The 22,645-nt window shown below is 40.5% G+C and overlaps 1 protein-coding gene across 1 annotated transcript in view; it reads right to left on the bottom strand.

Moving 5' to 3' along the window:
• Positions 1–1,953: 1,953 nt before the first annotated feature.
• IPCEF1 (interaction protein for cytohesin exchange factors 1) overlaps positions 1,954–22,645 on the bottom strand; it is a 41,795-nt gene continuing 21,103 nt past the window's right edge. Inside the window, exons 7-11 of the mRNA XM_074144636.1 lie at positions 20,607–20,692; positions 18,805–18,853; positions 14,671–14,967; positions 5,666–5,856; positions 1,954–2,154 (exon numbers count right to left, since the gene is read on the bottom strand). Of these exons, the coding sequence (XP_074000737.1) occupies positions 1,954–2,154; positions 5,666–5,856; positions 14,671–14,967; positions 18,805–18,853; positions 20,607–20,692 (824 nt within the window). The remainder of the gene's footprint in view (positions 2,155–5,665; positions 5,857–14,670; positions 14,968–18,804; positions 18,854–20,606; positions 20,693–22,645) is intronic.

Here is a 22,645-nt window from a genome sequence, read left to right as displayed (position 1 = left end):
AGTCCTGATCCAATATCAGTCCACACTCCTAAAACCTTCGTACCTGTGGCAATTCCCCAAGCTCAGCCCTACTTCTGCATTCAACCAGCCCCCGTTTTGCCTGGCCCTCTCCCATTAAATCCAGTATCAAAGGAGCTTACATTCTTCCTTCTGTTTCCCCTTTTTTATAGCTTACTCTCTGGTCCTCAGTTCTCATACTCAGCACAGCCTTAGCTGCCATTTTTGGATGCATTGGGACATAATTCCATGTCTCTATTCCAAAAGGAAAGCTGCTGAGTGTTAAAAATACAATAACAACAATCAGATATCACTACACCGGTGGAAAAGACTTCACATGTTCCCACTAACACTATTAAATTTTTGTTTTCTCAATCAAGCTATGATAAAAAACACAACGTATAAAGGCAGGTGAATATGGCTGCATCGGTATAATGTATTTTACTTTAGAAGAGAAACTGTTTTGAAAACTAATGACAAAGAGTATCTTTATGAAATAGCCAGCAGAAGTGAAGACTGCCACAGTTCCTGTAGTGGCATTAATTTGAAAATGGTGGCCTATTTCTTGTTTTTCAAAATTCAGCAAAAGTCCCTCATACTTGTACACATGCAGAAGATGCAAAGGCAAAAAAACCAAACTGTACTGAAGACAATGAAGCCAAAAAGTTATAATCCTGCAGCAAAACCTCTTAACATACTTATTTTTGTTTGCCCAACGGGAAATCCTGACATTTTATAGAAAATTTATTTTCCTGCCCAAAGTTGTACAGATTTTCTTCATCTAAAACTCAAAGCTAGAAAGACAGAAAAAAAAGTTGCAGCAGATGCCCCAGGGTAGTCTTGGTTGTAGAGCTATTACGGTGATTCATAATGGAACAAAAAAGCCAAAGAGGCATTTCAAGTCAACCTGTAAGCACTCTCATCTGGGTGGGTCTGGTCCACGTGTGCCTGTCTACATTAGGAAAATTCAGCATATATAAATATATAAATAAAACATATATACAGTACATAGTCACATTCAATATAAGCCATAAAATGACATATTTACAAAAATATTTGCAGCTATGTTTAACACTTTCAGGTCCACATCAGGAATTTAATTACTTTTTAGCTTCTGCCTTGTGAACTCGATCACCTTCCCAAGTAGGAATCTGAGATGAACTTGTACCTAATATATTCACAATTGTCAGAAAATAAGAAAAAGAAAATAATCTTCCAAGGAATTCTGCCAAGTCCATAAGAAAATTTGAAACTTGATGAAGCATGAGCTGCCTCACTGAAGAGTAAATTCCATGTTAGCAAACACTGGGAGACCTTCTCTTCTTCATGTAGAAAGACAGTACCTTGGTCTAGTCCATAAATAAATTTGAAACTCATAAAACAACAGGCAGAACACAAACTGTGTGCCTGGCAGCTGCCTGTAGTATAAACTCATGCGTAATTACTCTATTTCTCTCAGTTTATACTGGTAGAGTGGTGAAAGTGAGTGAATGTAGGGATGAAAATGCATACATCAGGTTACCTTACAGGGTAAAAAGGTATAGAGTAGACGACATCCTGTTGGCATTGTTGTAGCTTCCTTTAACAGTAAGTTACATGGTAAAAACAACCCCAAGGATCTCACATTTATACAGTTCATATTATACAGTTCTGTGACTTCCAGGAGTTGGACATACTTCATTTGCTTCTCCAAAGATGGAAAAACATTTCTCCACTGCTTCAAGAATAGCCTTCTTAGGTATGCAGCCGGGGTTCAGGAATGCTTTTATAATTTGGGGGATTTGCCTTTTTGACATATAATAAGTTTTGCAAAAGGAATTAAAGCTTTTGAGAAGGGGTTGTTTTCCTTTCAAAGAACACTTGGAAAAAACAAACGTCAAAATGCAGCAGTTTAAAGTGCCTGTACGTCGAGTCCCGTAGGGAAAAAATCTTGACATGAACCACTGAACCATGACCTCAGATAGCACTTTCAGCAATAGGCTGTGGAGTCATCTCTTGTTCCTCACTATTCTCTGTGGACGCGTCCTGGACCTCCTGCTGCTGATAGATATCTTGGACCAGCATGATGTTTGTGCTCCTCCACTCTCTGTACTTCATTGCTGTCAACTTTGGGTCCTCTAGCAACTGGTTAATTGTGGCCAGGTCATGTTCCTTACACTAGGAAGAGAACAAGAGGTTATTTCCCACAGAAATTGTCAAGTTCATTGTTCGTAACAAAAACACTCTGGGAACATTAGAGAACCATGTCACACGGAGATGGCTAATTACCCACCCTCCTGGCAACTTGTTCTCATTTTTAGAATGTAGATCATTAAAGTTAAGTCCATAGCAGAAATTCATCCCGGTTGAAGGCAAGATTATGAATCCATGTAGATTTTTTATTTTATAGGATTCTTCTCAAAAGAGAGAATTCACGTGAAAATTAGACAGTTACGCTGTCTCACAAGTTAATTCTTGCATGAAACGAGACACAACAACATTTATTTCTGTAATTCACACCAATTCCAGCTTTCTTAAAAAGCACTTATTCCCTGACCATATTTTAAATACCTCTTCCCTGCAAGCTAGACAGAAAATAATTTTGGATAAAATCTGTGCATTGCCAGTGGAGTTTCTGGGTGGCTAGAGCACATGTGGCTGCTAATGCATCTGCTACCAGCTACTACTAACAAATCTGGTCTCTGCTTTTAGACAAGAGCAGCTCAGACCATATATTGCAGGCGCCCTGGTTCAATCATGAGACATGAGCAGTCACTGATATAGGGAGACTGAGATACTTTATGACACAGAATCACAGTATGGTTGAGGTTGGAAGGGACTTCTGGAGGCTATCTGGTCCAACCCCCCCGGATCAATCAGGGACACCTACAGCAGGCTGCCTAGGACCACGTCCAGATGGGTTTTTAGTATCTCCAAGTCTGCAGACTCCACAGCCTCTCTGGGCGACCTGTGCCAGTGCTCAGTCACCCACACAGTAAAAAAGTGTTTCCTGATGTTCAGAGGGAACCTCCTGTGTTTCAGCTTGTGTCCATTGCCTCTGGTCCTGTCACTGGGTGCCACTGGAAAGAGCCTAGCTCTGTCTCCTTTGCACCCTCCATTCAGGTATTTATACACATTGATGTCCTCACATTTTCTGACACAACAAACCACTTTGTTTTTCCAGCCCTCATTGCCTATCCATGCAGTGGATCACAGGACAAAGAAGTCCCACATTTCTTAATGGAAAGAAGCTACAATTTCTTAATAGAGACTCCATGCTGCACTAACAAACTTTTACTGCTTTTGCCTGATTTCATTCCCTCCAGTCTGTGTGTGAAAGCAATGGAATAGTTCTCACCATCTTCTCCTGCTGCCACAAGTACTCTGTATTAGTGGCTGCCTTGAAAATACTCCCACACATTTGTGATGCTTCCTAATAGTAGCAATCAGCTGCTCACACATCCATATCCCACTGCTCTAATGAACTATCAACTACTCTAATCCCTGTGATGCCTGAGCCGCTTTTGAAACAGAAGATTGTTCAACTGTTGGTTTACACAGGTCCGACCCTCCAGACCTAGTGTTAGCCCTTCTAAGAGGGCTTCTGGCATCGATGCAGAGATATGTGCAGTTAGCTTGAGAGAGGAGGAGATGAGGAGGCAGAAGGGAGAGCAGAATATTCGCAGTGGACCAACTTGGTGTCAAAAAGCCATGCTGTGGAATTTTTCTGCAGCACTAAATCTATTTCCCACATTCATTAAGCCTGTAATGCATTTGCACACAGCTTCCATCTCTTCCAAACTATCCAAAGCATGTTTTGTTAATGATATATTGTGACAGCAACATTAATCTGTTGTTAAAGATGTAGAGTCAAAAGTCCAAAATGAAAATTACACCGAATCTTGCATAAATCACTTGTCTCAAACTGGTAGGGTTTTAATTTAAGCAGAGTAAACACGGATCAGATGCAAAAACTTTCCTGATTTTCTAATTTCCAATAGATCATTTCCAATTATCTAATGTCTCATGTTATATGTTAAGAAAATTGACTTTAAAAGCACATAATCCCACTGATACAAAGAATATAGCACTTTCCCACTGCAAGCATTTGCCTTTCAGATAGACTAACTTAAACACTACTGCGTATAGAACTCTGTTTGTGTCTGTGAGCAAATGTCTGTGCTATATTTGTCTTGTCAATACTCCAATTTCTTAGTTTGAAGAAAGCAAAAAAGATCAACACATTTTATATATTATGAACACTCTAAAAAAGATTTTTCCATATTAAATAAAATTGTCAGACAAGTCTAAGGCTGTAAACACTGCTAATCACAAATTATACAATACTCCTGTGCTGAATCAATGCAGAGCTGTCCTTGCTCATGTCTGGCAGTAAGGCTTACAAGCTTCCATTCAGGTCTATACTACAGAAATTGATTGTCCCACAAGATACAACTCTATTTTGTACTAATTGGTTCTTAGATTTATTAGGTTTCTTAGATTTATAAGGCTCCTATCAGGGAAACTTTGCAGTATGTTTCTATATTTAGCTTCCTGTCCCATAAAATAGGCATACTTTTTAAACTAACTTTCTTGTATGTGGTGGACTCACTTCATTGCTGAAGCAGATGAATAATGCTATAGCCAGTACCATGTCACTGAAGACTCTTTGATACTGAAGAGAGACTTTACCAGGTCTCGTATAAAGCCTGGAAGCCCAAAAACAGGGAGAATGCCCGTATTCCCCCTTGTCTTTTCAACTGTATCTTCAGGAATTTTAACGCAGTTTGGGGTGCCAAAGCTAAGTCTTCTGTTGCCGCTAATAACCAAATCAATGATTGAGCTAATAGCAGAAGTTTTTCATGCATTTCTCCAGCGTACAACGCCTGAAGCCAAACACACACACTTGAAACAAGATATTCAATTCCTGCTTCTAATGCATATAAAAAGAAACAAGTGAAACTCCAGGTTTGCATTTATTCTTTCTTCTCCTTACAATTTAACTATTATGGTTAAGCTTTCTGTTTCCCTCAGTACCATTCAGAAGCAGGCTTTGAAATCCCGTGACACTTGAAATGATGCTGTTGAGTGAACAGCCTCATAAATCCCCATACTCCAGACAGATTTACTGGCCCTTTCATGGAACATCCCCTGAAGTCCTCCACCCCTCCAGTCCATTACATGCTTCCAACATAAAAGCAGGATGCTTGCGTTATTAAAAATATTTTAGTTACAGGAGGTCTTTACAATAGCTTTGGCACATCCTGTACATTCTCCAATAATCACATAAGGAAAACTTTTTTTGGCTCAGGGTCATTTTCATGTCCTTTATCATCAACGTACTTTGTCTGCTCTTCCTTTTTTAAGGCTCCCCTGTTTAGTGCATTCAGCTGAGCTTGCACGTTTTCCAGCTAACTAGGAGAAGCTTTCTTTATTAAATTTTCCAAATGGGCTGGAACTTCTGCAAGAAGAGTCCCTTCTGAGCCTCTGCTTCCAGTTCAGATTTAACAACAAAACATAGACCAGTATTCAGAATGAAGTAGAAAACAATTTCAAAACCTTAACCAAATTCTCTGGGGATTTAAGTAAATATGTAATTATAGTTTGGCTGAAGCCTAGGCTTGCTTCTTTTTTCAGCCAAACTGTTTCTTTCTCTCAGGCTTTTTTTTGGCTCACTCTGCAACCTCACCTTTAATGTGCTGTTGAGCATTCGGATTTTGTGGAGTTTCTCATTAATGGAAGGGTTTTTGCTGCGTTTGATAAATGACTTCCTAAGCTCCTTCTTCGTTGACAGCCGACGATCACCAATGGGAGACAGGCTTGCTTGTTCTAATGACTTGTAAAGTCGCTCCATCTCATCATCATCACATTTTTCCTGATCTGCAAGGAAAAGAATAAATTGGGTATGAGAACATGAATATGGCAGCAGACAGCAGAATTGTTAAGTTCAGCCGTCAGAAAGACTCTTAGCCAAGTCAAAAAGTAATGGTATGGGAGTTAAAAGTAAGGGCGATTTTTAGGGTAATTTATAGGTAATAATGCATATGAAAAAGACATAGTACCAAACTACAGTTTTTTTAAGAAGCAGGTCATGATCGAAACAGATACGAGCACGTATTTCCACTGATAGAGCACTGCTTTAATGCTCCAAATATATCACAGACTTAGAACAACTGTCAATAATGCTACATTTGAATGAAAACAACTTTGATAGCATCTACACCCATTCACCTTTCCCTACATGATGCACACAGTGAATTACATTTCTAGCTGGCAACTCACAGGTCAAATTCTCTTTGGTGTACCAATTCGGGTCAGTAATTACTGAAACTACAGTTGAAAAAAAAATGACCAATGAAATGAAACATAGGAACATTTCAGGGGCCCCAAAAGAAGGTGCCTAGAAAACAGATTAAAGCAGAAATCCTTGGGGCACCTCACATTTAACTTATGAGTTTCACAGATTACAGCACAGAATTTTCTTGTGGTGCCTTACAAACAAAGCCTTGATTATCTCCACCTGAATTATTCTGAAGGCTCCCAAGCTGCAGCACCATCTTCCATGACAAAGAGGACATGAAAGGAAAAACTAGCAAACAGCAGAAAATGAAATAGCATAAAATAAGATAAAAATTGAAGTAAAGACATTTTTCAGAATAAAACAATTTTAAAATGAGCAGTCAGAAACTAAGAATGTACCAGGCATATATAGGGGCATTTTGGCAGTAGACCATTTTCAGCAACAGACGGCACAACTCACTTCTTGTCCCTCAGTCCATACTGCAAGCTTTTCTACTCGAGTGTTCACTAAAGGAAAATCTAAAAGTCATTGGTGTTTTCACGGTACTAATGAGTCCCTAAAGATCCACTGGGATAACATTTTTCTGTACTTCACTGGGGATAGCAGTGGTCGTTCTTGTCCACTGCAGCACTCTATGTGCCGGTTGAACTGGCTGGACACTTTTTTCTTTTAACGAAAAGTTAGACATTGACTTTTCTAAACCATCTTCAGTCAGCAAACATGTTCTGAACAAAAGGAAGAAGTCCTTTTGCTCACTCATGCCACAGCAAAAAGATTTCTCCAACATGTCAGCACTCTTAGGAGGCTGCTCCTTATCTTTCCCACATTTTAAAAAGTACAGGATCCTCCTACACCCCTGTTCTTAGGTTACATATTTAGGTTACAAGAAAGGTTTATGATATGCTACAAATATTTGCCTTCACTGTGTTGCTGGCCTTTTTTTCACTACTTTGCGATTATAAAAAGCCTGCTGTAACTTGACAAGAACTAAATATAGCTTCCAACATTGGTACAGTGCTGCGGGAGGAAAAGGAGAACTGTTGTATATTTAACAAGCTGCAGGAAACAGAAAAAAATGCAAGTGTAAGGCATAATATGCGGCAGTAGTATTTCCTGAAAACTGTTGGCTCATGCCATGAGGCTCGTAATTATAACTAGCTTCCTGCCTACTTTCTTGGGATGAAGCAGCTGTTTGTTTCATTAGCCAGCTCCTGCACAGGACTGGCTCAGCTCTATTGTAGACATCACCCATCAGGACTGTACACAGTATTGACAGATAAATTGACCTTTATCAGATATCCAAGAAAGAGTATATAAAAAGAAAAAAAAAAAAAAATTGCATTGATCCTGTCCAGAAACTTTAAAAAATAGTCAAGCCATGGAGGACAGAAGATTCCTGCTCCAGATATTTTTTGAGGCTAACTCATGAAGATCCTCAGTGTCCTAAATGGTTTAGAAAACAGCAAGCATGAGAAAACACCCTGACTGAACACTCTTCTCTCATGCTTAGTACTCTGTTATCTTCTGTGCATTTGTTGATGAAGGTAAGGAGGACAGAAGTACCCAGCACATTAAAAAAAGAGGGAGCTGAGGTCATAAAAGCCCAGCAAAGGGCTCCCAAACAATGCACTTGACCAGCACTGTGCACTCAGCTCTTGCATTCTTTCAAGATTGCAACCTCAAACTCCTCTCCTATTGCTTATTCTTCCACCGCTCCCACCCACAAAGGACTGATCAGGGTCAGGTAATTTCAGAGGGAAGGGAATGTACTAGATTTTTCAGATCGGGTGGATCAAGGGAGTGACAGTGAAGCAGCTAAATGGGATTTCAGGAAACAGTTGGAAAACAAGGGTGAATGGAAACTACAGTCTGTGTAGAGCCAGGCGTGAGTCATATAGTAATTTTGTCTCCATCTTTCTTTACACTGATGAGCAGTGAACTCCTATAACAGTTAAAAAATAACAAAACGGTTAATATTATCTTAATATCGTGCTCTTCTATAGAAACAGATACTGTTGCTATTGACGAAGAGTATGTCTATGAATTGAGGTCAGACTGTGTGGTATCTATCTGGACTTTTACCTTCAACATCCTGAGTTCCCCTGAGCCAACCTCAGAAAGGAAAAGCCCATCTGTCACAGGCCTGAAGCTGCCACTGAACACACCAGATTGATGCTATAAATCTGAGAGGGGGAGAGGTCATGCGGGAAGGGGAGAGGTATTATTTCTAGCAATTAATTAACAAGACAATGATCTGTGATAAGAAAATATATTTCTCCTCACTCAGAGCATGATACATTCTGGTATTTCATAAGCCTCTTGATGCCACGGAAGTAAATGAAGGAAGAACTACCTGTAGTTTCCATACTTGTTTTCCCCACAAAATATCCAAATAAGGTTGGATAAATGATATGAAGCAACATGACTCAAGGCTTAAGCACAGACTGGACTTTTTCCTCCGGATTCAAACATTCACAGCACACTTTCCCAGAACTTCGTATTGCTAAATTCCCTTGCACCTGGAGTCAGAACACTGACCTGCAGATGACAAAGTCTTTAATAGAAGCACAGTCATTTGCCAGTTCTATATTTTTAGGCTTCAGACTTGGATGCATCCTATGAAACCTGGGCTATCTAGACCATACCACTGAATTGTTACAAAATATTTGCTTTGCATCACAAAGTAAAAATTTATGCAAAAAGCACAAAGTACTCAAACACTGGTGTAAAAATGAACTGATTGTCTGGGTCGGCTTCTCAAAGATAAATGTACCACCCCTTCTCTGAGCTTTGTTAACCTCAGAAGGTTTATAATGATGGATATATCCCATTGATAAAAATTCTTAATAACATGGATAGGTTGGGCCCCACTAACACTGCTCTGAAGTGAGTTTTTCCAGCCAGGTCACACAGCTAACATCAGGCACATTCAAAATATAATAATGCAAGTTATCTCTCCACCAGTACTCGTCAAGCTAAGCACTTTCTGTCTCAGGCATGCAAGTTAGGAAACTGAAATTCTACTGCAGCACTTCTTTATCTCATCCTATTTTAAAAATAAAATGCATTCATTTTTCTCCCAGGAGCTACTGAAGGATTAGTGGTAAGAAACAAACAGCAACAGTGGAAGGATATTACATACTGTGTGCATTTATGAGCGTGTACATGCATTGTGCACTTTTCCCTTCCCTTGGCAGTATTAACTATAAGCAATTCTGTTGAGTGATGCCGCTGGAAGGATCAGTCTTCCTGGGCTCTTGCATAATGTACTTCACTCACAAGCCTTGCAGTCTGCTAAAAGCTTCATAGCACTTCTGGAAAAATTATATAGTATTGTATAGCTCTTAACTTTGTCAGACTCCACAGTGGGGACAGTGGAAAAGAACCAGTGCTAACCCGAGGAAAAGGGAAGTCATGACCTGAGCTATCTTAACATTCAAGAGAAAGAGACCTTGGGTTGGGGTGAGGAAACTAAAGTAATATTTCAGGCAAATAAGAACTTCTGACAAAATCTTTCAGGAGAAGTAAAACACAATTTTGTGGCTTGATGCCACTTCACTGGATTTTCCATCTAACTAATAGGAGATATCACAGACAAGAGGGAGCTGCCAGAGGTTCAACACGCCAGCTCTTCACCTCCTCAGTTTTCATCTTCCACCGTCCTGTCAGCCAACTTGCCACAGGTGGGAGACATTAAGGCATTGAGACTCCCCACCTTGCAAAAGCAATACAGGAGCCTGCCTGAAATCTCAACTTTAATGCTCTTTAAGCCTACAAAAGTGACATTTTCCAGAACTTTACAAAAAAGCAGCTGTGAAAAATCAAGCTAATTGTTTCCCAGCAATAAAGATATAGAAACTGGCAATGTTTGGCAGAAAGAGCATTTTGCATTGAAAACCGCCTCCAACAGAACAGATCTTACAAACTCTAAGCTGAAATGTAAATACTTGTTCTCCCGTTCTCTAACTGAGATCTCACAGCTCTCCAACTGTGTATTAATCCCAGGAGAAAAACAAAACCTGCTGCTTCCTCCTGTCTTCGCTGCTCTTAAGAACTTCTTGCGGCTATGCCAACACCCTTATTTCTGTTTCTGCTAAAACCTTTGATGCCAATGGGACAACATATAGACCCAGGCTGGAGAGACAAGAAAAAAATCATAAACCGCTTTTGCCCTTACTTACCTGCCTACACACACCACCCACACCCATCCACTCTCCATAACAGTAGTAGACTTTTCAATGGGAATATAACACCTCAAGGAAATCACATTTTCCACAAAACTCCAGAACAGAAGACAGGAAATATTTGAATTAGGGGGGCATAGCTTAGGCAAACTCTTTATTGGCAAATGCAGAACTAAAGGTACGAGACAGTGGGAGAAAATAATAGGAAAAGTAGGTTACCACCAACAGTAAGATGCTCTTGACTATAACAGTATAGTGGACTCAGCAGTGAGGGATGCCATTTTAACAATAGAACTGGAAAAAACACAAGTAAGTATCTTTTTCAGAGAGCTCAGAAAACCATAACACCATAGCTTTCACAGTGATTTCTAAAGCCTTTTTGATGAGTAGCATCACAGTTGTTTCTCTACACAGTTGTTCTCACCAAAGACATATTTCTTGGCTAGTCTCAGTCACAATCTAGACATTTTCTGTAACTTTTGCAGAAGGAACAAAGGGGTCAGAGCCACCAGAGGATCTGTCCTGGCTATTACTGGCACAGGCAGACTCCAGAGGGAAGAGGATATCAGTTCTGAGAAAAGAAGGAATTGACTGCATCCAGCTCCCATTGAACCAACTCCTTCCCACAAAACCAACCCAGATAAAATTCAAGTGGTGTGTGAAAAGCTTTCCAGGTTTTTCACAATATCAGCACACATCAGATCTTTTACCAGCTTCTGTGAGCTAAGGTAAAATAAATAAACCAGGAGTGGTACCACAAGAATTCCTTGCCAAGACTCATTAACTTCACGTGATCATAAAACCCTCAGAAAATGCAAGGAATGTTATTTCTGTAGTAGAAGATCCCTAAATAAATGCAAGCACTCATTCCTGCATTCTTATAGCAACCTCTCGGTTTCTGTGGCTTCCTTTTGTTATCATAGTTTTTGATGATGGCAGTAGTGGGTCATATTCAGATACTTTTTGTTCCAGCAGTTGCCAGAAGAAACACAAAGGATGGAATTTGGCTGCAGAGCGTGTCTGGCCACCCCAGACAGGGCAAGGCCAGCTCCTGGAGACAGAGCACGTAGTCAGATAGTTGTTTGTATTTTCAACTGTTTCTTGTTTACCTTTCAGTTTCTTTGTGTCACAGGCAGCTTTGAATCCTTTGTCACTGTGCAAGTGGCAAAGCTGCAAGACGGAAGTATTAAATATTCCCGCAAAATAAATGGAAAACTAATGCTGACCTCCTTTCAGAAGAGAAAACTGTTAAACTCTCAGTTTTTGTACCTTTGCATTGCCCTCTCGTATGTAACTTCTTCCCAGTAATTGGTGCTGAGAATTAAGGCTGAGAATGGTCATAACATCACAAAGAGTGGCTGGAAAGGTTGTTAAATACATCGTATGGTACAGCTCAGGCCCTTGCACCAGACACTTACAGTTGCTTAGCAGATTTCATAAAATACTAAATAAATAAATAATCCCTGCTCATTTAGTTGAATTTGTAGTTCCTTGAAAACTTTCCCCTCAGCTCTAGGCTGCTATCAGCTACAACTAAAAATTCCTCATGGGGTTTTAGTAAGCAGAATGCGGCCACACAACAGAATGTGTGACTGGTTTTTTCTATCCTCACAAGGAGAAGGAGAGAGCATGGACACACAGGAAGGCTCTGTGGGGAGTGGGTTCAAAGACTACGTAGCTGTTCTGATAACAGCAGGGCCGGCTTTAAGCCCATGGGACATGTGCTTTCAGGACAGATGCCAATGCAAGACAGACCTGTCGCCTCCCGGATTAATCTGAAACATGACGAGCTGTCAGAAATGCACTATTCAGATGCATTGTAAAGCAAATAATACAGCCTGCACTGAGGCATGCATTCTTGTTTCACATCAGATAACAAGGGTTTTCTTACTAGTTATTGTAAATGATGAGGTTTTGCAGCTAGCTTTTAGCCCACAGTTTGAATTCATCTCACAGTATTTGTGCACATCCTCATCAACTAGCTGGAGGGGGAAGTTCTTGGGGTATAAGCCATAGAAACAGAATTGCATCCTTTTTGATAATTTTCATTTGGAACTGAATTGTTATTTTACATTAATCCTTTTTTTTTTTTTCCCTACCCCATGCTCAAACTGAAATAGCTTAACTAATCCCCTTTCAAATTATTTCATTTCTTTTTTCACTGGCCATTGCAGGGGATGGCCACACATGCCAACACTCTCCATCACATCCCCATACTATGCAGTCTGATATAGGAAAGAAAAACGCGTGTATGGTGTACATCTTACTTGCTCAACAATGGGTTATGATGCAGACAGTAACTAGTGAGGTTATACAGTTTCCATAGTTACTGCCTCATTGAAATGATCTTTTTCTGGAATTCCGTCAGAGATCACTGGTGTGGTTAGGATGGAAGTGTTCTGAGATCAGGGTTGGCCATCAGCTAAGCAGTGAGCAATGGAAGAATCCATTTCATAGAATCATAGAATGGTTTGGGTTGGAAGGGACCTTAAAGATCATCGAGTTCCAACCCCCCTGCCATGGGCAGGTACACCTCCACTAGACCCGTTTCCCCAGGAATATTTTTGGGAAAATTAAACCACCTTGCAAACTGCAGGAATATACCCAAAATGTGCCTTGATTTATGTTTTAATTCAATTTTTATTGGTTAGGATAATGAAGCCTATTAAACTATGCCTTAAATGATTATGTGTCATGTTAATTCTATGACCATCCACAAAAGTACTCATCACCCTTACAGTTATAACGGAAAGCATTAACCCGTGCATTATTGCAGGACTGCTGACAATACCAGAGTAACACATTCTAAGCAAAAGTTTAGATTACTGAAGAGCAACCAGTGAATCTTGCCTAAGAGGATCTGTAAGCCACCATGCCATACGTCACCTACACTCCAACAATCCACCTGAATATACCTAATAATTTTTCCCAAAGGCATTGCTTAGCCAAACTTAACCCAGAAAGTGAAATTACAGACGACAATGCATTTACTATGTCTTTGTGACATTTTCATTAGGGACCCCATTTCTGCCAGCCCCAGCCTTTTCACTACTTGCAAAACCAGAGCTTTTTTTCTTGTTTGTTTGTTTTGTAAAATCAGGAAAACATATGAAAAACCAAAGGGGTGCTAACTGTTGATATTTGTAAAACAATCAGGAGACTGACAACGTAACTGAAGTGCCTTATACTATGATTTTTCAATCAGTGCCAAGCTCACCTACAGAGAAATACCCTACTTTCCCAATGAGTCCAGTGCTGTTTCTTTCCACCTTTGCGTGACCTTCGGCCTAAGCTTTTGGCTGCACCCTTGTTTTGCATTGTACTGAGACAACACTGCTCTTTCAGCAGCAAAGTACTGGCTTCAAATCTTTACAAGGATTCGGAATCATGGGTAGAGCTGATGCACAAGAACATCATTGCTTCCGTATGTATTAAGCCTCTAGGCAGCGTCTTCTCATTTCAGTGTATCCAATGCCAGAAATGCCTCTTATGCTTCAGCTGCTTTTAATGCAGGAAGAAGCAGCTTTGCTCAAAAGGCAAGACACATCACCTCACTATGGCAGGAGAGCTATTAACAGTAACAATGACCAAATTCTGGAACTGAGCCACCTTTTTAATTTAGCAGTACATTTTGGTAGGAGAATAGCTATGCAGATACCCGCTTGCTTAAACAAAATCCAGTCCTAATGGACATGCTGATTCAAGATTGTAGTTGTTTCCCCTTGATTACAACAAAGCTCATTAAACAAACATGGAATATGTACTTGAAGTAGATGCAATTGCTTTTATTTTTAAAGTTGGATTGACCTAACCCCACGTTCACCGCTTCTTACATAAACTAGTTTGCTTAAGGGGTCAGTTCTGTAACACACTTTCTTAAAATTTTGATTCAGTCCTACCTAATGAAAGACAGCTGTATTTAAATAAAGAAAGCTATAAAAATATGCCTGTGTTAGGATTTTATAATGAGGCTATGATCTTAACAAATAGGTAAAATTTGAGGAAAGCTGTAAAGCTACTTACCAATTAGATACTAGGTTATATATTTAATGTGCAATAAATGAAATGTTTGTTATAAATGATGAGCCACTGGAAAAACTCTTCAGTGAAGAACATAAAGGAAGGAAGGGGAAAGGAAGTTGAGGAAAACCCCTGAACTCCCACATTGTATGACTCTGCACACAAAAATCTCCTCTCTCATTAGCTCACCTTTGGCTAGTAATCTCTGTCCCGTTGCATCTGGCACTGATAGACAATGTGTATCCAGACCTAAAAAAGAGTTTTGGGATCCACCATTGGGTTTGGAAAGGTGGACCTCCTGGCTTTCTGCTGCTTCTCCACAGTCTGCTTCTGGCAGCTCATCAGAATGAATCTGTACGCAGAAAGTTAAAGGCTGATCACCCTCTTCTGTGGCAGAGCTGTTAACCAGATCAAGCCAGGACTGCCTCTCTGAATAAACCACTTTGGATGTCAAGGAAGAAGACGACTCTTGGGAGTTGAAAGTGCCTTCAGGAGAGGAGAGCGAACAGGATGCTTCACTTGACAGAGTCGAGGTGAAAGAAGACTTCTGCTGATCCTGCTTTCCAGAAACAGGGTGGGGGGCAGGAGAGGGGAGAAAAAAAGAAAAATTATTTCCAAGTTATTCCAGTTCCTAGGTTCTACATGTTATGGATATGCAGCTGAACTGCTAATTGACAAAAAAACTTATGTAATCTGATTAATTACCCATGTAAACAAGTATGAGGTATGGCAGCCAATCTCCTACAGAGCAGAACTTCAGAAATTAAGCCACAAGGAAACCAGAAGTAAAACAGATAAAAATCTGACAATGCCTGAAAACAAAAGATCAAGGAAAAATATTGCGTTGAATGTAAGCTTCCATGCTAGGTCTCACACTAATGTTCCCTCTTTAATTTGTCTACACTTTATTGGTCTAATCAAGAGTGCAGCAGAGAAACTCTGAATTATCCATTGAACATGAAGCTGTCTTGAAGCACTCCATAAATCCACCAATGGCATAACCACGGATAGACAGAAATGGGCCCAAGCACTGAAGTACCTTGACCTTCTCAGCACAAAAAGCTATTTTACCTGGTCCATTCAAGGGACTAATCATTCACCAAGGTAAGAAGACTGACAAGTAATATGATGGCAAGTTAATGATGGAAAGAAAAAACAGACAGTACGGGGCAGAGGGCAGGAAAAAGGGAGTGCTACAAGATTTGTGCTGCTCATTCACCTGCTAAGATTCATCCTTCAGCACATGAATCTCGAAAGAGACCCAAACTTCACTAGAAACACACCAGAAATCAGTAAGACATCGTAAGGCCCTCCATACTGCACTTGTTACCCTACCTTAACAAGAGCACATAAAACCAGAGAGGTCTCAGAGACACCTAACAGTAATCATTAGGAGCTGGGAGTTGAATGAGAGAGGGTATGATAGATGCACAATTCCATGTAAAAAAAGGTTGAGAGGAAGAACAAAGTTTTGAAAAGTATTTATCTTCCCAGACAAGCAAATAGATGTCCAGGTTTTTCTCTGCTGTAGGGATTTACTTTGCTTGAGTTGTACTATTATCCGATCACCAAAAGCAACTCACACAAGAAGAACTAGCGCTAGTTCCGCTTCTTAGCCATTAAACACCACTGAAAAGATGAGCCAAGAGAGTCAAATACACAAGTAATACATACACAAGTAATACATACACAAACACACAAATATATATTAAAATACCAAGGAGAGGATTAATTGACAGTAATAAATAATGGAAGACAACAGGAGACAAAGCCTTATGTGAAGCTTTTAGGAGAAACTATCAGAAATCATGATGAGACCGTCATGATATGAAAGCCAGATTTCTTGTATCTGCTACGGCAGAAATTTACTCCTTCTGCAAATCATTTCCTACTGGCCAATGCCAGAACCAGAATACCAGACTTGATGGACCACAATTCTGGCAAGTTTATGTTCTCAAAACATATGTAGAATAAATCTGTGTAAGGATTAAAACAGATGATAACTAAACTGGAAGTACTGAAAATTACTGAGGTGTTGCTAGGGAAACCTGGACAAGCTGCAAACACAATAAAGGGACTAACGTAGAACATTTATTCATAACCTGGTAAACTAGAAATAAGAGGTATTCAATATAAATGAAACCAAGAGTGAAAATTTTTTGGATCATGATATATAAGCTTTTGTAATTCAGTGTTGCTGTAGTGTATACTACTTCCTTTTTACATTCAAAAAAGCAAAGTTGATTTGCTTTCCTGTCCTTCTAATCTAGCTATATCATGTAGCTACTAATCAATTCAGAAGATAAGGAGGACCATTATCAGATTTTGGGTCACCGTTTGTTTGTAGCACTCTCTTCACTTTTGTAGATTTTTAAAGCTATTCCTCCAAGACTGTCCCAAACACTGTGACACCAGACTTAATTCATGTTCCTATTATGAGAATTACAACATTGTGTTTCAGGTGCATTTTTGTTTTTAGTAAGGAAACCTTCACAAATGCATCTTAAAGCAAAGGACAAGGAGATGCTGTCATAAACTACATGTATGAGTGATAAAAACGCCCTTAGGAACACAGGTGACCTGAAGCATTTCATCTTGCAGCTCCTATGGCAAAGACAAATTGTTGAAGCATTTGTACAGCCAAGCAGAACCACCAAACAGTAAAAGCCCTTGCTCACATGGTTCAATTTCAATTGTTCAAAGACAGGAAAGGAAGACGTTAGATCTCACTTCTACTTTTCTGGCATTTTTCCATGCAAAAGAAAGTACCACTGAAATGAAAACCGTGCCTCACTGAGTGGAATATATTTTTGTTTTCATTTTCATTGTGTGTTAAATAAAAAAAAATGTGGGTGAGAATAAAGATGACTGCCAGAATGTGTTTCTCCTTCTCTACATATGTGTGGTGTTTTTTTTTTTATTTGGCATGACAAACGTTTACCTAACTTACTCAAGTGGTTCCTTTGGAAGTTTTGCAATCATCCATATAATAATAAATCTCCATTTGGGAACATTTTAAAAAGCAGATGCTTGAGCCAGCAGATCATAAAGATTCCACAGGAGATCAATTAGTCTCTAGGCATTTTTTAGAGAAAAATTATCACTATGAAACACCTCAACTGCTCTTTTGGGACTGCTGCAATCTATTGTCTCAACATAGCTGCTGCTTTTTGAACTGTAAATTCATTCACGTGTGGAGAAATTAATGCAGATGGTCAGTTTAACTTTTGTTCTACAGATGTTAAAATTTACTTGTTCCTCACTTGCTCTTTTCTTCCACAATACCCAAAAACATGAATAAATATAGAAAACTTATGATCAGTACTTTTTTTCTTTTTCAAGTTTTAAAATGTTTTGGGTCAGCAGAGAACAGAACAACAAATGAAAACTTTGTGCTAGAAGTACAGCAAAATGTTTGCTGCTCTAACACATAACAGAGGCTGTACCTGGGTGGCTATTAGTTTCCAGACTAATAGTTTTCAGTCTGGAGTTGATCTTAAGTTTGGAAGCCTTTCCAAGTTTGATTTTCCAAAATGTTCATAGCTCCTAATTCCTATTTTGCAAAATCTCTTTGGCACTTGGGAGGAAAAAGTGCAACTTTAAAAAAAGACAAAAATAACAAAAAGAAATAAACCCCACTCAATGCCTGTGGAATTCTTGGTGCTGGGCTGGGTTTCCAGGATGAGTACCTCATCCAATAGCAATCTGAAAAGATTCAAGCAAGCCTTCCAAAAGTGGCATACCCACAGAGTATCAGCCCAAATCCATGATGTGTTTGGGATCTCACAGCTTGTTTCAAAAATTCCACAATGAATAAACAGGCAGCAAGCAAAGGCTGCCCAGGGAGGTTGTGGAGTCCCCTTCTCTGGAGATTTTCAAGACCTGCCTGGATGCAGTCCTGAGTAACATGCTCTGACATGCTCTGGGCAATCCTGCTTCGGCAGGGGAGTTGGACTAGATGATCTTTATGGTCCCTTCCAACTCTAAAAAAATTCAGTGAAATTCAGTGAAATGTTTAACCAGTCTTCCCTGAAACGACTAAAAGTTCCACTCCTAGAATTGACTTTCCAACAGAATCTGTGCTTTTTCAATCCTTCCAATGGTTTTCTTGGTCCACTACTTGTCCAGGAGGGAAAGGGGCACTAAATTGAATATTTAAAAGAAGACTCTGACTTGCAGTCAAATTCAGCTGTGTTGCTACCTAGCTGTTCCTACCCACCACATAAGCAAGCTGAGCGCAGGGCACACACATGGCAGCTGAAACTTATTCCAGTGGCCACTTCTGGGGTGAAAAGATGACAACTTTGCTCAGGAGACACTCACCTTTGTCCATGGGGGAAGGGATTTTAAGCTGGGGATGAAGAGAAGTCAGCTGAGAGAAGGAAAGGATGGAGAGAAGATAAACCTAAAGAGAAAGGCTGAGGAAGCAGGACCCCTCAGCACCTGCACCATTGCCTGCCTCCCACATGTCCCCTGCCAAAACGTGGAGGCCAGCACTCAAGAAGAGCATATGGGAAAGATACAACCGGAGATGGCCTCTGCAGTAACAGACTGTGAAGCAGCCGGAAGCCAAAAAAACAGAAAGCTTAAAAACAGCACCTGTTTAAAACTCATCATCTTGAAAAATGCAGGCATTCACTCGGAGGTGAGCAGACGGAAAAGACATCTACAGCCTCTTAAAGGCAAGCCACTGAGGTATAAAATTCAAGACGCTTCATTATCAGCCCTTGGCCCAGAATAACTCTTGGAGACGTATTGCCAAGGTTCCTATTTTCTCCGATATTTATAGCCACTTAGCCACATTTAACTTCCAGTTAATACAGGCCATAAAGAATCAGTTTTACACAGCAGTGATCAGCACGCATCCCCGAGTGCCAGGTGGATTGTTTTGCAGTGATTAACATTACACAACTGTGTCAGGAGCGGAAGTAAAGGCTGACTTATCTGACTGAAACAGAGGGGACAAGTGGGTGACAGTGTGACATACATCCCCAGTTTTATGTGTGCTAATTAAAGATTGCCAGCCAGGCAACCCTGGGCATGACATCTCCTTTTCTTATTGCCTGTGGGTGTGCAAGCTTCTCCAGCACATCTGTATATTTCAAATTTGTTCCTGCTTTGCCACCTTGGTTCCCACCCCAGCTACCGGATTGTCATTTCAACGTGCCATACAGGAACCTGTACCACACCAACGAGGCAGCAGACACTTCTCTTCCATGAGATGCAATGAAATGATTCAGTACTGGGTATGTTACTGCGTACCCCTGGATGTTAACTTTCAGCTGGGGAAGGGAAAAGCTTAAACTCAGGCTTCCTTATTTCAGATGAATTACCATCCCAAACCAGATTACTCATTTCTAAACACAGAATTAAGTAAACCTCATATCTTAAAGCACATGTAAAGGGAGATGAGATCACTGGGAAAAGCAACAATATAGAAACAAATTTAATAGTGCAATAAGTGGCTAATAATTAAGCAAGTCAATTTAATTAGACACAAGGGTGCACAGTGCTTATTCTAATTTATGAAATGAAGCAAGGCAGGAAGGATTATTCTGGACAAATACTCTACAGCAAGAGGGAAGAATAGTATAGATTTTTGGGAGCATGCTTATTTTCAATTTTTATAGTCTATGGAAAATAGTCTAGGAAAAGAACTGATTTTATCACTGTAAGAAGCCGCCTAGCCTCTTTCCCTCTGCTTTTCTTCACTGCCCCAAAAGCAGCTTCAAATTCAGTCCTAAGAAAAGTTCACTCAAATAAATAAATACAAATCTGTTGGATGATGCTACCGGCGTCACAAAAAGAAAGATTTTTAAAAAAAGAATAGTATGAAAAACAGGGTTATAGCAGTGTGTTACAGTGTGTCTACAAGGTAGAGTGACACTTCCCTTTCTCCAGCACGATAAATACACCTCCATTGGAGGGATCTGTTCTTTGCAGCGCAAGCTCCAAGCAGTGCGGGCTGCAATAACACGGGGCAGGCGCTGTCAGCACATCCTCATTTCACAGGCACACAGGGTGAACATTTCCAGCCGCTCTTTTAGGTTATTCCTCAAAGGTCCACCACCTCGAGAAAGTTTTGTGCCAACTGGCTAGCAACTAGAAACAAGCTAATTACTTACCGAAAGCGGAGGTGGCTGGACTGTGTAGGGGGGCGGTGGTGTGTCGGTTATTTCTGGATCATCATGTTCGCTTTCGCTGTAGCATTCTGAGGCAAACATGGGAAATGAGCAAAATCAAAGTGTTAGACCAACACTCATTTATTCCCTGAAGCATTGTGGTAGCCAAAGTTCACCAAGTAGGATGTTCTGGGCTGAGGACCACACTGTAACAAGTCAGTGTCTCCTACAGTAAAAATTAACCCACTTGTGGTGATGCTACACTACTTAAAAAAAAAGAAAACATGTTGCTATGAAGTCCAAAAAATTGCTAACTTGCTACGGCAGGAAACACTAGGTGGCATTGCTCTAGATAGCTTCACAAATAGATTTGGAGTGGGTTTTTTTTCCTCCTTTTGCAGCCTCTAAAGAAAAGGCTGTACCATTTGTAGTACGTTAGGGAGACCTGTCCCAAGTAGCAGATGCTGTCTCTTAAGCTCTGTAAGCAGTAAGTTTTCCTGGAGCATTGGTGTTTTGGCTGGAATTTTGGAGGAAACAGATTGCTCACATGGTGCTTTGGAAACCATAGAGCAGCCTCATGAGACCTTTCTGTCACCGCATGGTGGCTCGCACAGGCACACCATGCAGTGCATGTGCAGAGCTAGTACTAAAAGTAAACACAGTATTCTAGGACTATACACCCCACTCATCTTTTTCTTTTTTTTTTTTTTTTTTTTTTCATAAAAAGCAAGCTCAGTATCTATTGACAAGTGGCAGAGCAGCAGTTATTTCTTTCAACTACCGATGTAGCAGGTGAAAGCGTTTTCTCAGGTGCTTTTCAGAAGTGGATTTAATGAAGTGATAATCATTGACAAAATGAGACACAGAAAAGGGGAGGCAGTAAGTTCCTGGTTCCTATTCCCAGGGCCTGCCTGTAACCACTGGGCAAGATCACTTCCCTCAGCTAAATCTACCAGCCTTTCACATCCAACCTCCATAGCGGCAAGTGCTTACACCCTGCCCTGCACCACGAGTGAAGGGTGACAGCCCTCACCCCACCCGACTGAGCTGGGGACCTGAAAGGTTGCAAAGACATAGTCGGAGCTTAATGAGGACAATGTGAACGAGTGCTGAGTGTGATAAGAGCCGAGGCCACTGGTGCTGTCTCCAAGGGAGCCAGGGCTCTGTCCTGCCTCTCTGGCTCTCTCCCCAAGCGGGTGAGGGTTGTTGTGCTCTGGGAGCACTTTGTAAGAGCTGGACTTCATGGGTTCACACCACCAGACAGCAGTGTGTTAGCACAGTCCCTGGGAAATCACCTGTGATTATCTCATCTTTTAACTAAATTAAGCCCCACACTCTTTCCTTTTGTGTATGTCGTTGGGGGGTTTTAATAAGCACAGTGTGAGGGGAACAAAGTTTTAAGAGAGAATTTTATACATGAGAGAGAAGTTTCTAAGTTCCACAAAGTGGAACTTTAAAAGATTCATTACTTTTTGTCCTTGAACTGTTTGCAGAACTATAGGGGTTTCTAACCGCATGGCTGCTACTCTGTTTACTGGAAATATGTGCTGGCACATCTTACCATAAAGGACTGAGACTGGCTGCAAAAAGGCCTATAGCAAATTGTAAGGCTCTATTAATGCCTTCTTGAATAACTCTTAGTAAAGAAATTACTGTTTCTACAGCTCCCCTTTTAGGCACACAGAACTGAAAAAGAATCAACAGCTGTTTCTGATACTCTAAATAGGCAAATGGGGCTGGGTGGGTGGTGTTAAAATGCATAGAAAGTACACGAATACACAAGAACTGCCATAACAAGAGCCAAGACCCTCCTGAAGAGTTATGGTGTGTGACACAGAGGGGAGAACCAGGTCAGCAGGAACAGAAGTGACTGTGGGCAATGACAGCATTTTTCTGAAGCATAGCAATGCCTCTCTGCAAGGGCACGTCGGTGGGGGGCTGAACCCATGCTCAAGGGAGCTGGTGGAGCACCTGTGGCAAAACACACATAGAAGGACAAGGAGGTGTTTGACACCAGAATCAGATTGCCTCTTCTGAAGGGG

Source organism: Numenius arquata, chromosome 2, assembly GCF_964106895.1.
Source record: "Numenius arquata chromosome 2, bNumArq3.hap1.1, whole genome shotgun sequence".
NCBI classification, from domain to species: domain Eukaryota; kingdom Metazoa; phylum Chordata; class Aves; order Charadriiformes; family Scolopacidae; genus Numenius; species Numenius arquata.
This window is presented reverse-complemented; position numbering and strand designations above follow the sequence as displayed.